The sequence below is a fragment of the Notolepis coatsorum genome (genome assembly GCF_963971535.1).
Source record: "Notolepis coatsorum genome assembly, chromosome: 16".
NCBI classification, from domain to species: domain Eukaryota; kingdom Metazoa; phylum Chordata; class Actinopteri; order Aulopiformes; family Paralepididae; genus Notolepis; species Notolepis coatsorum.
The window spans coordinates 94,217,378-94,231,080 of NC_140180.1; the positions used below are offsets into that span (position 1 = coordinate 94,217,378).

The 13,703-nt window shown below is 44.8% G+C and overlaps 1 protein-coding gene across 1 annotated transcript in view; it reads left to right on the plus strand.

The window, feature by feature from the left end:
• st3gal5 (ST3 beta-galactoside alpha-2,3-sialyltransferase 5) overlaps window positions 1-11,102 on the plus strand; it is a 73,256-nt gene extending 62,154 nt beyond the window's left edge. The window contains 2 exon segments of the mRNA XM_084331751.1: window positions 4,734-4,859; window positions 6,123-11,102. Of these exon segments, the coding sequence (XP_084187877.1) occupies window positions 4,734-4,859; window positions 6,123-6,254 (258 nt within the window). The 3' untranslated portion in view covers window positions 6,255-11,102.
• The last annotated feature ends 2,601 nt before the right edge of the window (window positions 11,103-13,703 follow it).

The window sequence follows — 13,703 nt, forward strand, 5'->3', positions numbered from 1 at the left end:
GTCTCACGCGGGGCCGAGTATTCAGCGACACGGGTACCTTGAATTTGATTGGGCCAGGCCCAGTAGAGGGGCGAGCCAAGCTGTTACCTCCCATGCCACCCAGCACCCCACCCCACGACAGACGACCCCACAACATCCAAGACCCACTCTCCCGGTCCAAACCGCGGAAACGATGGTCCCCCTCCCCCGACACCCCCCCCCCCCCCCCCTGAGTTAAGCCCATAGGAGCCCCCCATATCCCAGGCCGATGCGCGCGCCGCCGGGCCCCCGGCGACACGGGTCCCTTGAATCAATTGGGCCAGGCCAGTAGAGGAAAGGATAGGGGACTCCCCCCCCCCCCCACCGAGCCAAGCCCGCTATTTCCCATGCCACCGAGAGCCCCACCCCACGCCCACTGACCCCCCAACACACAGGAAAGCCCAGCCGCGGTCCGGTCTCCGAATGTGATTCCCCATGTTCCCTGTCATCTTATTTGTGTGTCATGTGTGCTAATGTCTACAGTTTAGTATAGTACGTGTTATTTGTATTATATGTCCCGAATCAAGTCCCAACCTCCCCAACTAATGCGTTTACCTTGTCTGTATTCCCAGTGGTCTGTGTGTTATCTACAGTGTGTCTCGAACCATAACCTCCATTCACTATCAAATAATTTGCTTAGTTGTGCGTCATGTGTGTTTGTTTCTACAGTTTAGTCCAGTACGTGTTATTTGTATTGTATATGTCCCGAATCAAGTCCCAATTTCCCCATCTAATGTGTTTACCCTGTCTGTATTCCCAGTGGTCTGTGTGTTGTCTGCAGTGTGTCTCGAACCATAACCTCCATTCACTATCACATTATATGCATATGTGGTATTGAATCTTGGTCGGTGTGTATGACCTCAGTGCTCGAGTCCTGCTTGGTGTGTGAAACCTCGTTATTCAAGTTCTGGCTGGTCCGGTTGATCTCGGAGCTCGGATCTCGGTTGGTGCGTGTGGCCTCCGTGTTCGCATCTTGGCCGGCCCGGGCGACCTCCGCGCCTGCATCTAGTGTGCGGATGGTCTGGCCGACCTCTGTGCCCGAGTCCTGGTTGGTCCGATTGTATCCAGCGCCTCCCCGTCCCTCCCCTGGGGGCCGTCCGTTTCACCTCTCCCGAACCAGCTTGTATCACTTGCTGCGTCATATTCATCGTGTTAACTTCCATGTTAGCTTGCAGCTCCTTCTCCAGCCAGGCCTCGTTGCGGTCCAACACCACGTTAGCTTGTATCCCTTGCTGCATCGTATTCACCGTGTTAACTTCCATGTTAGCTTGCAGCTCCTTCTCCAGCCAGGCCTGCGTGCTAGTGTTTGCACAGTGGTCTCTCTCTGTCTCTCCCTCTCTATCTCTCTCTCTCTCCCTCCAGAGTGCATGCAGAGGTGTCGGGTTTCACTCTGCCGCAGTATGAGGAAGTGGTTTCCACTCGCTGTGTAGTCAGTCTAGGTAGATTGTGGGCGGGCATTAGCTCCAACCACAGAGCCAATCGCATCACTGTCCGCTTTCCTTACCCAGGCCCCGGTGACGTCACGACATGCCTCAAATCAGGATGACCTAATTAAATCTAGCAGGAAATGGTCTGAGCTGAATCAGAGCAATCCGCCAATATGGTATTTAGACACAAAAACACATTGATACTAACTCCTATTACTATAATACAATGCTAGAGACTGAAAAATTACATTTATAATGCATGTCACCTTTAAGTAGGTGAGGTCAAAGGAGTTTGATAGTATTTACTGAGGATGGCCAGATAATGTTGATATTTAAACATAACAAATATAATACATAATAAATGTATACATGATCATGCAACATAGAAAAAAAATTGGAACTGTTTGCGAGAGGGAGGTAGGGAGGGGTTTTAGATTATGTGTTGTGAGTTCCAAAAAATTAAACTTAGTTATTTCAAGTTTAAAGCTCAATATATCAAAACGTGGCACTTTACAGTGAACAGGAGGTCTATTTGTATTTAAAACAATAGATTGTTTTTCATTTAAATGTCTGGAAGAGCTAAATAATTTTTTTTCAAATTATATTTTCGTTACCTTTTTTGAGTTGATCTAAATGTCACTGATTGTGTTAAATGGGCTTATGATATCGTCTCATATCGATTGCAGAGACCTGCATCGTATCGTATCGTGGCAGACTTTGTGATATCGGCAAATATCATATCGTTGTCCAAAGAATCAATATCGTATTGTGATGAAACTGGTGATTCCCACCCCTAGAGTCCATACATCCAACACCAAATCCCATAATTCCTTACACGTAACGTGTCTGGCTGTGTGACGTCAACTTGTCAGCATGAAAATGACAGCCAAACATGGCACTGCAACTAAATAACAAATATAATAGGCACAAATATAACACGTTTTATACTTGTGCTACAAGATTTTGGCCTGTGCTACAAAACTATCAACCTCTGTAGCACCAGTGCTATGTGCAAAAAAAGTTAAAGTACAGCCCTACAGACATGATGTGACCCATGTACTGCATATTTTATACTGAGGAAGAAAAACAGAGCAGGATTGGTAAACGGGAGTTTGTTTTATGTTAGGACTACGGGTGGAAATTAGCCCTGTGCTATTCCCGGCATATTTACGTCTTTATCATGCTGTGATGTTATGCATACACATGTAAATGATGTTCATTAATTTGCATTGTCCTTAATAAACAAATCTTAAATCTTAATCTTGATGGGAGTGGGATTCTATAAAAGTTTGGATTGGGACGGGATTGGGATCAGTCCTCTGTGGGAGTGGGAGGGAGTGGGATTTTTTCGAAACTCTCATTTGGGATTGGGATGGGATGGGATTATTTCTGTGGGAGTGGGAAGGAGCGGGAGTCAAAATCCACTCGCATGTCAGCCTCTAATTGGAACCGGATTCCTTTCTCTTTCAGAGTCTTTTTTATTTCTACATAGCTCCGACGTTTTACAGCCACCTCCGTTGAATAGTTGTGATCAAAGGTTATCCTCTGTCCCTCCACCTCCATCTTCGCCTGCCAGGCTGCTCTGAGAATGTTTTCTTTGACTTCAAATGTCAAGAAATTAACTATAACTGCTCTCGTGGTCTGTTTGTCTGTGGCTTCGGCCCGGGCCTGGGCCCTGTGTGCCCTTTGAATCTCTATCTTGGTGAGGTCTGACATTTCTAATTATTTTCGAATTAGGTTGTCTACATATTTGGTCATCGAGTCTCCTTCTATCCCTTCTCTCAGTCTCCATATTCGGATATTATTTCTCCTTGACCTCCCCTCCAAGTCTGTTAGCTTCTCTCTCATCGTGTTTTGTTGTTTGAGAGTTGCCATTAGAATTCCTTGTATTTTGGGGTGCCCTCGTGGCGCATACCATAGTGCCTCGCGCACCTACGCGGCCGACCCTTGTTCGATCCCAGCACCCGACGTTATTTGTCGCATGTCCTCCCCACCTCTCCTCCCGTTCGCCCTCTCCTCTGTCGGTCCTGCGTGACTAAGAAAAAGCTGTAAAAATGCTAAAAAACATCATAAAAAAAAAAAAAAAAAAAATCCTTGTATTCCATTCCTCTGTTTCTGCCGTTCTTTTTTCTAACGTCTCTGTCTTTCTCTTGTTCCTGTAACTTTTCATCAATTGTCTCGAGTCTCTTATTTATTTCTTCTCTGAGCTCGTCCTGTCCCTTCTTTAATTCTTCTCTGAGTCTGTCGATGTTATTCTGAATGTTCTGCGTGTTAGCTTGGTTAGCTATTGCGCTAGCTTGCATGCTAGTCTGTATGCTAGCTTGTAGCTCCTCTACCCAGGTGGGTACCTCTGCTCTGTCGTCTTGCGCCATGTTTGCTTGATTTACCTGCTGCGTCACCTCCTTGTGTCGATAACTTTTCTCCGTGTTTGTATTTCTTCTGGGGTCACTTTTCTTTCACTTGTTCTCGTGTTCATCCTTCCTTTTCTCTTTGATCATTGAATTGTTACTTTTTATTTTGTTTTAGATATTTTTACTTCCTTTTTCGATGCTCTTTTCTATGGCCGCTTACCCGAACATCTCAAACCGGAAGTCCCGTTCAGTGTCTTTCAGCATTCGTTCAGTGTCTTTCAGCATCCGTTCAGTGTCTTTCAGCATTTGTTCAGTGTCTTTCAGCATTCGTTCAGTGTCTTCAGCATTCGTTCAGTGTCTTTCAGCATTCGTTCAGTCTGTTCAGCATTCGTTCAGTGTCTGTTCAGCATTCGTTCAGTGTCTTTCAGCATTCGTTCAGTGTCTTCAGCATCGTTCAGTGTCTCAGCATCGTTCAGTGTCTTTCAGCATTCGTTCAGTGTCTTCAGCATTCGTTCAGTGTCTCAGCATCGTTCAGTGTCTCAGCATCGTTCAGTGTCTTTCAGCATTCGTTCAGTGTCTTTCAGCATTCGTTCAGTGTCTTTCACCATTTGTTCAGCATTCGTTCAGTGTCTTTCACCATTTGTTCAGCATTCGTTCAGTGTCTGCTAAACAGTGCTTTCGCTTCCAGTGTGATTCAGGGGTTGGTATTGGGACCATCTGTCAGTGTAGCTTTAGACAGACAGAATTTCTCTGCCTTGCTGTAAGCATATATTGATATATATATATATACCCCCCCTCTCTCACTCTCTCTCTCTCTCTCTCTCTCTCCCCTCTCCCTCTCTCTCTCTCTCTCTCTCTCTCTCTCTCTCTCTCTCTCTCTCTCTCTCTCTCTCTCTCTCTCTCTCTCTCTCTCTCTCTCTCTCTCTCTCTCATGCAGAATGTTCCTACCCTGGGAGTGACAGCCTTGACCCTGGCTAGTCTCCTCTGTGACGAGGTCAGCCTGGCAGGGTTTGGTTACAACCTCTCCCAGCAGGGGGCGCCACTACATTACTACGGCCACAAGGTTAGTTTGGCCTTAAAGGTGTGCGATAAAATTTGAGAGAACTTTGCCACTCAGAGAGGTGAAAATATTCTATAGTATATTGTTATAACAAACTGTCCTCCGAGGAGGTGATCTGACAAGTGTATTGTTATTTACAGTGGCAGGGCCCACAAACATAATATTATCTGAAGTACAGCGCAGTCTGTTAGGTAGACATAGAATATACCTTACCTTAGCCAGAAGGTACTCCAAAAAGAATTATTCCAATGATCCCATCGGCGATCGCGATTACTCGTTTATATGTAATTACTTGTATACGCGAAACTATAGGTTTTGAGGCGAGGAGATCTCCTAGCGATTGCTCTTCAAGAGCTCCTCCCCCTCAGAGCGAGTCAGGAAAGAAAGGGAGCAGGACAGAGACAGTTTAGTTCAGACAATCAGAGTTCAAAAGGTAGGCGATACTGCCACCTGGTGAGATTCGATCGTCATTGCAATTCCAACGTAGGCAGATGAATCGGAGACACCTAGAGGGCTCCGTCTGACCGTATAGAACGGGGATCAAAGGAAAAGATCAAAGGACCAAAACCCGAGAAATCTCGGGTTTCTGGCGCTCGATGCATGGCGAGATAACCCGACTTATCTCGGGTTTGGTGGTCAATGAGTTAAGACTGAGTGAGTTGACAGAAAAGCCTATAACCAGGGGCGCGGCTGGGTAGCACAGTGGACTAAGCACTCGCCTACCACCGCAGAGACTCTGGGATCTAATCCAGCTGTCAGCGGTACCTTCGGCTTGGTCAGTCGTCCCTACTAACACAATTGGCAGTGTTAGCGGGTGGGAAGCCGGTGGGGTGTGTGTCCTGGTCGCGACTCCTACTACTCGGTCGGGTCACCTGTTCAGCAGGGAGGGGCTCTGGGGGAAATAGTGTGAACCTCCGCACTCGTTACGTTCCCCCAGTGAGACTCCTCGCTGTCGGGTGATGTATCGGAGGAGGCATGTGGTAGTTCTACACCCTATTAGGCCAGCAGTGGGGCAATGCGCGCAACAACCAGGAAGGGAATTGGCATAACGACTAAATTGGGATGGGGGAAAAATACAGAAAGCCCAAAAATAAATATAATTAAAAAAGAAAAGAAATGTCTTGACCAGACAGACAGACAGACAGACAGACAGACAGACAGACAGACAGACAGACAGACAGACAGACAGACAGACAGACAGACAGACAGACAGACAAGAGTCCTAGTGTCTTTCTTTGTACCAACTCCTCTCTCTGTCTCTCTCAGCCCATGTCCTTTATGCTGCAGCAGCCCATGCATAACGTGGACAGAGAGGGGGCGCTGTTACGACAGCTGGTGAAGGAGGGAACCATCACTGACCTGACCGGGGGGCTTCACTGCTCCTTCTGCCCCAGTTGAGGAGCTCTGCGCTGGGGAGGGGGGGCATGAGGAGAAGCAGCCCCTCGTCCGAGGTGGAGCTGTATGGATGTCTGATTTAAAAGAAAGAATGAAGAAAGAAGCTGTCAAGAATAAAGAAAATAGAAGGGAATAAAGACTTCATTTTGGCTTTCACTTGGCAGGTCGAAGAGTTTTGACTTTCACTCAACGAGTCGAAGGCATTTTGACTTTCACTCAACGAGTCGAAGGCATTTTGACTTTCACTCAACGAGTCGAAGGCATTTTGACTTTCACTCAGCAAGTTGAAGGCATTTTGACTTTCACTCAGCAAGTTGAAGGCATTTTGACTTTCACTCAGCAAGTTGAAGGCATTTTGACTTTCACTCAGCAAGTTGAAGGCATTTTGGCTTTCACTCAGTAGGTCGAAGGCATTTTGACTTTCACTCAGCAAGTTGAAGGCATTTTGACTTTCACTCAGCAAGTTGAAGGCATTTTGGCTTTCACTCAGTAGGTCGAAGGCATTTTGACTTTCACTCAGCGAGTCGAAGGCACTGAAATATTAATACCAGCTCTGGCAGCTAAACATAAGCTGCACATGTATTCTGACGCTCTGAAAAGCTTCATTGTTTGTTTAGGTTGAACCACTGGAGCAGAACTGGACCTGCAGTTGGACATTGGAAACTGAGGGTTACAGAGGAAGGAAGTAGAGATATTGTGCTTTTATTGCAAGAAAAGAGAGAAAACTCTTGAATTTAGTGCAGCTGCATCGAAACAAGTCAAATGAGTCATATTATTTTTTTAATATGTAAAATGTTGATAATTTCATGTTAAATGTTAAATATGGAAAATGCTAATTTAATACCGTAACAATTAGTGGATGAATGGATGGATGGATGGATAATTGGCTGGATGAATTTATGGATAATTGGATGGCGGGACAAACTAATGAGCAACACTGTAATGACCAATGGACTGCATGTAAGTTCCATACTACATACATGACATGAACTATAAATAGTTGAATTTATTTTGAGAAGAGTATTGTAATTCAGTCGTATCTATCAATATCAACACCTGCACACATCTCTGCCTCGCTCTCAGAATCAGCTCTGGGTTGCGTCAGTTCACTCCTACTAGTACTACTAGAGCTACTAGTTAGTTACTACTGGTTAAATCTGGTTGCTCCACGACACAGGCTGTCTTCCAATCTGCCAGTGAGAAGAGTATCAGGTTCTGTGAATAAACAGGGATGGGCACATGTTTTCATTTTGTGACGCACCGCTCCGCACATGGAGGTGGCGTTTTATCGCTGTGGAAAAGATTCTAAACTGTGCATTGTACGTAACGTATGCGCTTTCTATATGTTACAGATGCATGTGCTAAACTCACGTCTGTGCTTCCCGCTCGGTTAAAACAACAACAACAACAGTCCATAGTACATAGTCTGGACATTATGACGTGTTCACTAGCATCTATATACATCGTCTCCAGCTCGTCTCCAGCAGGTCCAGGCGTGTGCTGCGTGATGCTGCTTGCGTGATCAGATGGGTTCCGGCAGATGATTGGGCAGTAGCTGCACTTTTAGGATGGTATGAGAAAAGCTTTTTTTGCAACCATTTGATTTCAAGCTCTGATCAGAATTATTATAACTCTAGTCGTCGAGATATCGTATCCGGTTTACCGTCTACCGTCTTACCTGGATCCACCTGTAGTCACTGTGTGTTGTTGTAGCCACCGGGTAAATCGCGATTTTTTTATTAGTTTGTCATGACAAACCAATTACATAATCCAACATATGTGTAAAGGCACAACATATTCCAGTTAACGGTATATTTTTTTAATGATTCGTTACGGCGCAATCAATACTTCCATGCGTTCGGAACCTCCATGTTTTGGGGGTATTCATCAGAAAAATCGGATCCGGGATTCGGCTCCCATCAGTCGGGCAAGAACTGCGGGTTTTCAGCCTCTCTCCTCTCTCCTGGAGCTTAATGCCATGCCAGGTCATGCACATGCACGCGCTCGGCCAATCAGAGCAATTCAGAGCAACGCGGAAGGGCATGTTGGTTGCCTAAAGTGTTCACGCGTGCAGGACGACTGTTTTACTGTTAGTGAGTGTTGTAACAGGTAGACATGCTTATGTGTACTGTATAACTGTAGTTAAGATGTATGTCGTGTCATTTTCATAATGCAACCACTTTCATTTTAGGAATGTATTAATCATGACTTGGTTGGCAATCGCATTATATCAAGGCAACATCTGAATGTATGAACTGGTGCGATCAGCCACAGATTTATGTACATCAACAATAGAGCACTGTAGTTTGTGCCGTAGTTTTGATCAGTTTCGATACAGATGTTGTATAGAAAGTTAGAAACTGATCAAACTATGTCACAAACTACAGCCAGTTCATACATTTAATGCAGACGGCTGTAGTTTTGTATTGGGAGCATATTCAGTACAGCAATATAATCTGTTGTTTAGTGTCATTCAACATAGCAATACATTGTTTTAGTTTTGTGCCAGGACTATATTCAGTACACACTGTTTTAGTTTACTACTGTGATCATACATCATAGTACTATAGATGCTGTTGTATACGAGTGTTGTGATTGGATTCAGTACAACTAGACACGTCTGGTCATCTGGATTAGATTCAGTACAACTAGACACGTCTGGTCATCTGGATTAGATTCAGTACAACTAGACACGTCTGGTCATTTGGATTAGATTCAGTACAACTAGACACGTCTGGTCATCTGGATTAGATTCAGTACAACTAGACACGTCTGGTCATCTGGATTAGATTCAGTACAACTAGACACGTCTGGTCATCTGGATTAGATTCAGTACGACTAGACACGTCTGGTCATCTGGATTAGATTCAGCACAACTAGACGAGTCTGGTAATCTGGATTAGATTCAGCACAACTAGACGAGTCTGGTAATCTGGTTTAGATTCAATACACCTCATCTGTAGTGTCACTGTTTCAGCAGCTAGTGATGTCATTCCTTTTAGTGAACATTTTCTTGGGAGTTCTTTGGGTCGGTTTTCACCATAAAATGTGATTATAGTCTTCCTAACTCTTTACCCTAACCTCACAGGACACAGTAGAATGTGAGTGATTGTCAATTATAAATTCAATATATGATGATTATATACTTATGTATGTATATGTACATAATTGTAATGCTATTCATGGTCTTACATTTAAATTGTACTTTGTTCATTATAATTTACAGTATGTATATATCGTGTATAACAATTCTAGTCAAATGGTATTCGTTAATTAGAATGACCAAAGTAAAAAGTGAAAATAAAATAAGACGGGTCAACAAAGAAACAAAAGACAGCCAAGAATAACCATTGCTAACAATCAATGGAAATACATCATCAGATGTAAAAATACCAATAATATGTACCTAAATGTCATAACCACACACCAAATGTCTTATTCACACGCACTTCACATCGCCGCCATCTTTAATGGAGACGAGGCTGGGGTGGGAGAACCAGGAGAAGCGCATTGACTCCGATGTTATTACTGCTGCAAATTTCATTAAAAAGAGCTTGTTCAGTGTCATAATTATAAAATTGATTATAAAAACGTTTTACATAAGGATGCCCTAGTAGTCTACCCCCATTGCTCATCTGATTAAGCAAATGATTTTTCCAAGCACCTGGACGTCAGCTGTTCTGACACCCATTACCAGGTCTGGTGACCAAACAATTGGGGAAACTACAAAGCCATCAGTATTTTACCCTTAGTATCCAAGGTTGAGAAATGGTTAGCAAAACAGCTGATTGCTCATATGAAGGGCCATACCCCTCTGCATCCAATGCAATTCGGAGTTCACACCGACCACTCAACAGAAACGGACACATTTTCTTGAAAGTGTAAAGTCAAATTAGACAAGTGCAGTTTTTCTTTATTTAAAGAAGGCTATTGATACTGACTAAACTATCGTTTTTAATTTCTCCATTGATGCCATTAAATTATTCATATTTAACAAACAAGAAGCGAGGTGTACGTATCGGCAATACTCGATCAACATACCTTAACTGTAACATTGGTGTTCCTCAAGGATCAATACTGGGCCCTATTTTGTTCAGGTTGTACATTAATGGCCTGCCGTTCAGGTTGTACAAATGTATACTGATGACACAGTTCTTTATGTGCATGTTAAGAAAAATGTGCTCATTAGCTAACTCTGGCACATTTACGTTGATGTGGAAACTGAAATGTTAATGTGCATTTTCCCTGGTAAATAAATGAGTAGATGACTAATTCATTACCATATTAAAAACATGAAAACTACAGAAGATAAAAACAGGTGATCATTTAGTGACATTGAAGTGAATGGACACTTCCGTATCTTCCCACCCTCCCATGCCATCAACAAAAGTGTTAAAGGAACACGCCAACATTTTGGGAATGTCCGCTTCCATTCATTGTGCTAAGCTAGGCTAACATCTCAGCCAGATCTATCTATCTGAACGCACAGAACCGGTATCTATCTTCTTGTCTCTCTCTGGAGAAGACGGTAAGCTAATTTCCCAAAATGTTGGCGTGTTCTTTAAAGTGTGAATAAGGTGATTGGACCTCATGCACCAACGGACTTACGACAAAGGTTGGAATGGAAACAGAATGGACACATCTACATTCTGCTCTCAGCACATTTGCCTTGTTCTCTGTTATTATTTATTGTTGGTTTTATTTGTATTTTTTGACATTGCTTATTGTATACATTGTAAGAGCCAGTGAAGAAACATTCCACTTCTCATCTTGCCCGGACAACAGACCTGCTGTCCAAGTCCGACAGCGATTAATTGCACGGATGTAGGATGAATAAAGCCTTTAAACATGGATTTGACTCACTTGATTTTGTCACTATTTTTAGATACAGTTTACAATAGAGAACTAAACACATCACTTCAGTAATACTCCAACAAGGGTGTCTGGGAAATGTGCATTTTTATTTGGGCCAGGGTAACCGCAAGCGCTTCCATCACCACCGCGGTCCTCTTGCTGTTAGCGAACCTCTCCAGGCTGTTGGTGACCCTCTCCTGGACCGTGTTGCCACAGGCACTGGGTGCACACGTGGCACCGCTGGTGGACGGACGGTCGAGCTGAGGGGCAGCGCTGGTGGACGGTCGAGCTGAGGGGCAGCGCTGGTGGACGGTCGAGCTGAGGGGCAGTGCTGGTGGACGGGGGGCAGTGCTGGTGGACGGGGGGCAGTGCTGGTGGACGGACGGTCGAGCTGAGGGGCAGTGCTGGTGGACGGTCGAGCTGAGGGGCAGTGCTGGTGGACGGGGGGCAGTGCTGGTGGACGGGGGGCAGTGCTGGTGGATGCGGGGCAGTGCTGGTGGACGGTCGGGCTGTGGGGGTTACTACTACTATAGGGTCTTTATACCTGTATCACTGTACATATTACGACAACTCTACATGCATCTGATGAGCACTATTACTCCGTAGTATTTATATATTTTATACCCAGTTTAATCACCTGTGCATTGTATGTTACTATTGCACTTTACTATTACATTTGTCTCTGGTTAGATGCCAAACTTATTTTCGTTGTATTGTACTTGTGCTGTATGATGACAATACATACATTGAATCTAATCAGTCGCAAATCGCTTCCCAGCTACCTGTTGAATACTGTTCAGCCTCTCGCTTCCCTTTTGCACACGGTCCTCGCCTTATAACGAGCTGGCGGGCATGTTTGTATGCAAATTCAGGTGTACGAGAACGCGCTTTCAGTTCAAGAATGACGGCATGTTTACAGGAACGTTTTGGAGTTGTATTTGGAGTGTATTTCATGACGGTTGGGAACTACGGTAGGTTACACGGGCACACCTACTTTCTAGTGAATGACGCTAAGCTAATGCATGCACAGAGAAGAAAAGGGTTTTTTACAGTTACAAAAAGGGACAGCTATAGAGACAGGCTGGAGGGGAGGCTACAGGTCAATAACAGCAGAGAGGACAGCTATAGAGACAGACTGGAGGCTACAGGTCAATAACACCAGAGAGGACAGCTATAGAGACAGACTGGTGGCTACAGGTCAATAACACCAGAGAGGACAGCTATAGAGACAGACTGGTGGCTACAGGTCAATAACACCAGAGAGGACAGCTATAGAGACAGACTGGTGGCTACAGGTCAATAACACCAGAGAGGACAGCTATAGAGACAGACTGGTGGCTACAGGTCAATAACACCAGAGAGGACAGCTATAGAGACAGACTGGTGGCTACAGGTCAATAACACCAGAGAGGACAGCTATAGAGACAGACTGGTGGCTACAGGTCAATAACACCAGAGAGGACAGCTATAGAGACAGACTGGTGGCTACAGGTCAATAACACCAGAGAGGACAGCTATAGAGACAGACTGGAGGCTACAGAACAATAACACCAGAGAGGACAGCTATAGAGACAGACTGGTGGCTACAGGTCAATAACACCAGAGAGGACAGCTATAGAGACAGACTGGAGGCTACAGGTCAATAGAGAGGACAGCTATAGAGACAGACTGGAGGCTACAGGTCAATAACACCAGAGAGGACAGCTATAGAGACAGACTGGAGGCTACAGGTCAATAGAGAGGACAGCTATAGAGACAGACTGGAGGCTACAGGTCAATAACACCAGAGAGGACAGCTATAGAGACAGACTGGAGGCTACAGGTCAATAGAGAGGACAGCTATAGAGACAGACTGGAGGCTACAGGTCAATAACACCAGAGAGGACAGCTATAGAGACAGACTGGTGGCTACAGGTCAATAACACCAGAGAGGACAGCTATAGAGACAGACTGGAGGCTACAGGTCAATAACACCAGAGAGGACAGCTATAGAGACAGACTGGTGGCTACAGGTCAATAACACCAGAGAGGACAGCTATAGAGACAGACTGGTGGCTACAGGTCAATAACACCAGAGAGGACAGCTATAGAGACAGACTGGAGGCTACAGGTCAATAACACCAGAGAGGACAGCTATAGAGACAGACTGGAGGCTACAGGTCAATAACACCAGAGAGGACAGCTATAGAGACAGACTGGAGGCTACAGGTCAATAGAGAGGACAGCTATAGAGACAGACTGGAGGCTACAGGTCAATAACACCAGAGAGGACAGCTATAGAGACAGACTGGTGGCTACAGGTCAATAGAGAGGACAGCTATAGAGACAGACTGGTGGCTACAGGTCAATAACAGCAGAGAGGACAGCTATAGAGACAGACTGGAGGCTACAGGTCAATAACACCAGAGAGGACAGCTATAGAGACAGACTGGTGGCTACAGGTCAATATAGAGGACAGCTATAGAGACAGACTGGTGGCTACAGGTCAATAACACCAGAGAGGACAGCTATAGAGACAGACTGGTGGCTACAGGTCAATAACACCAGAGAGGACAGCTATAGAGACAGACTGGTGGCTACAGGTCAATATAGAGGACA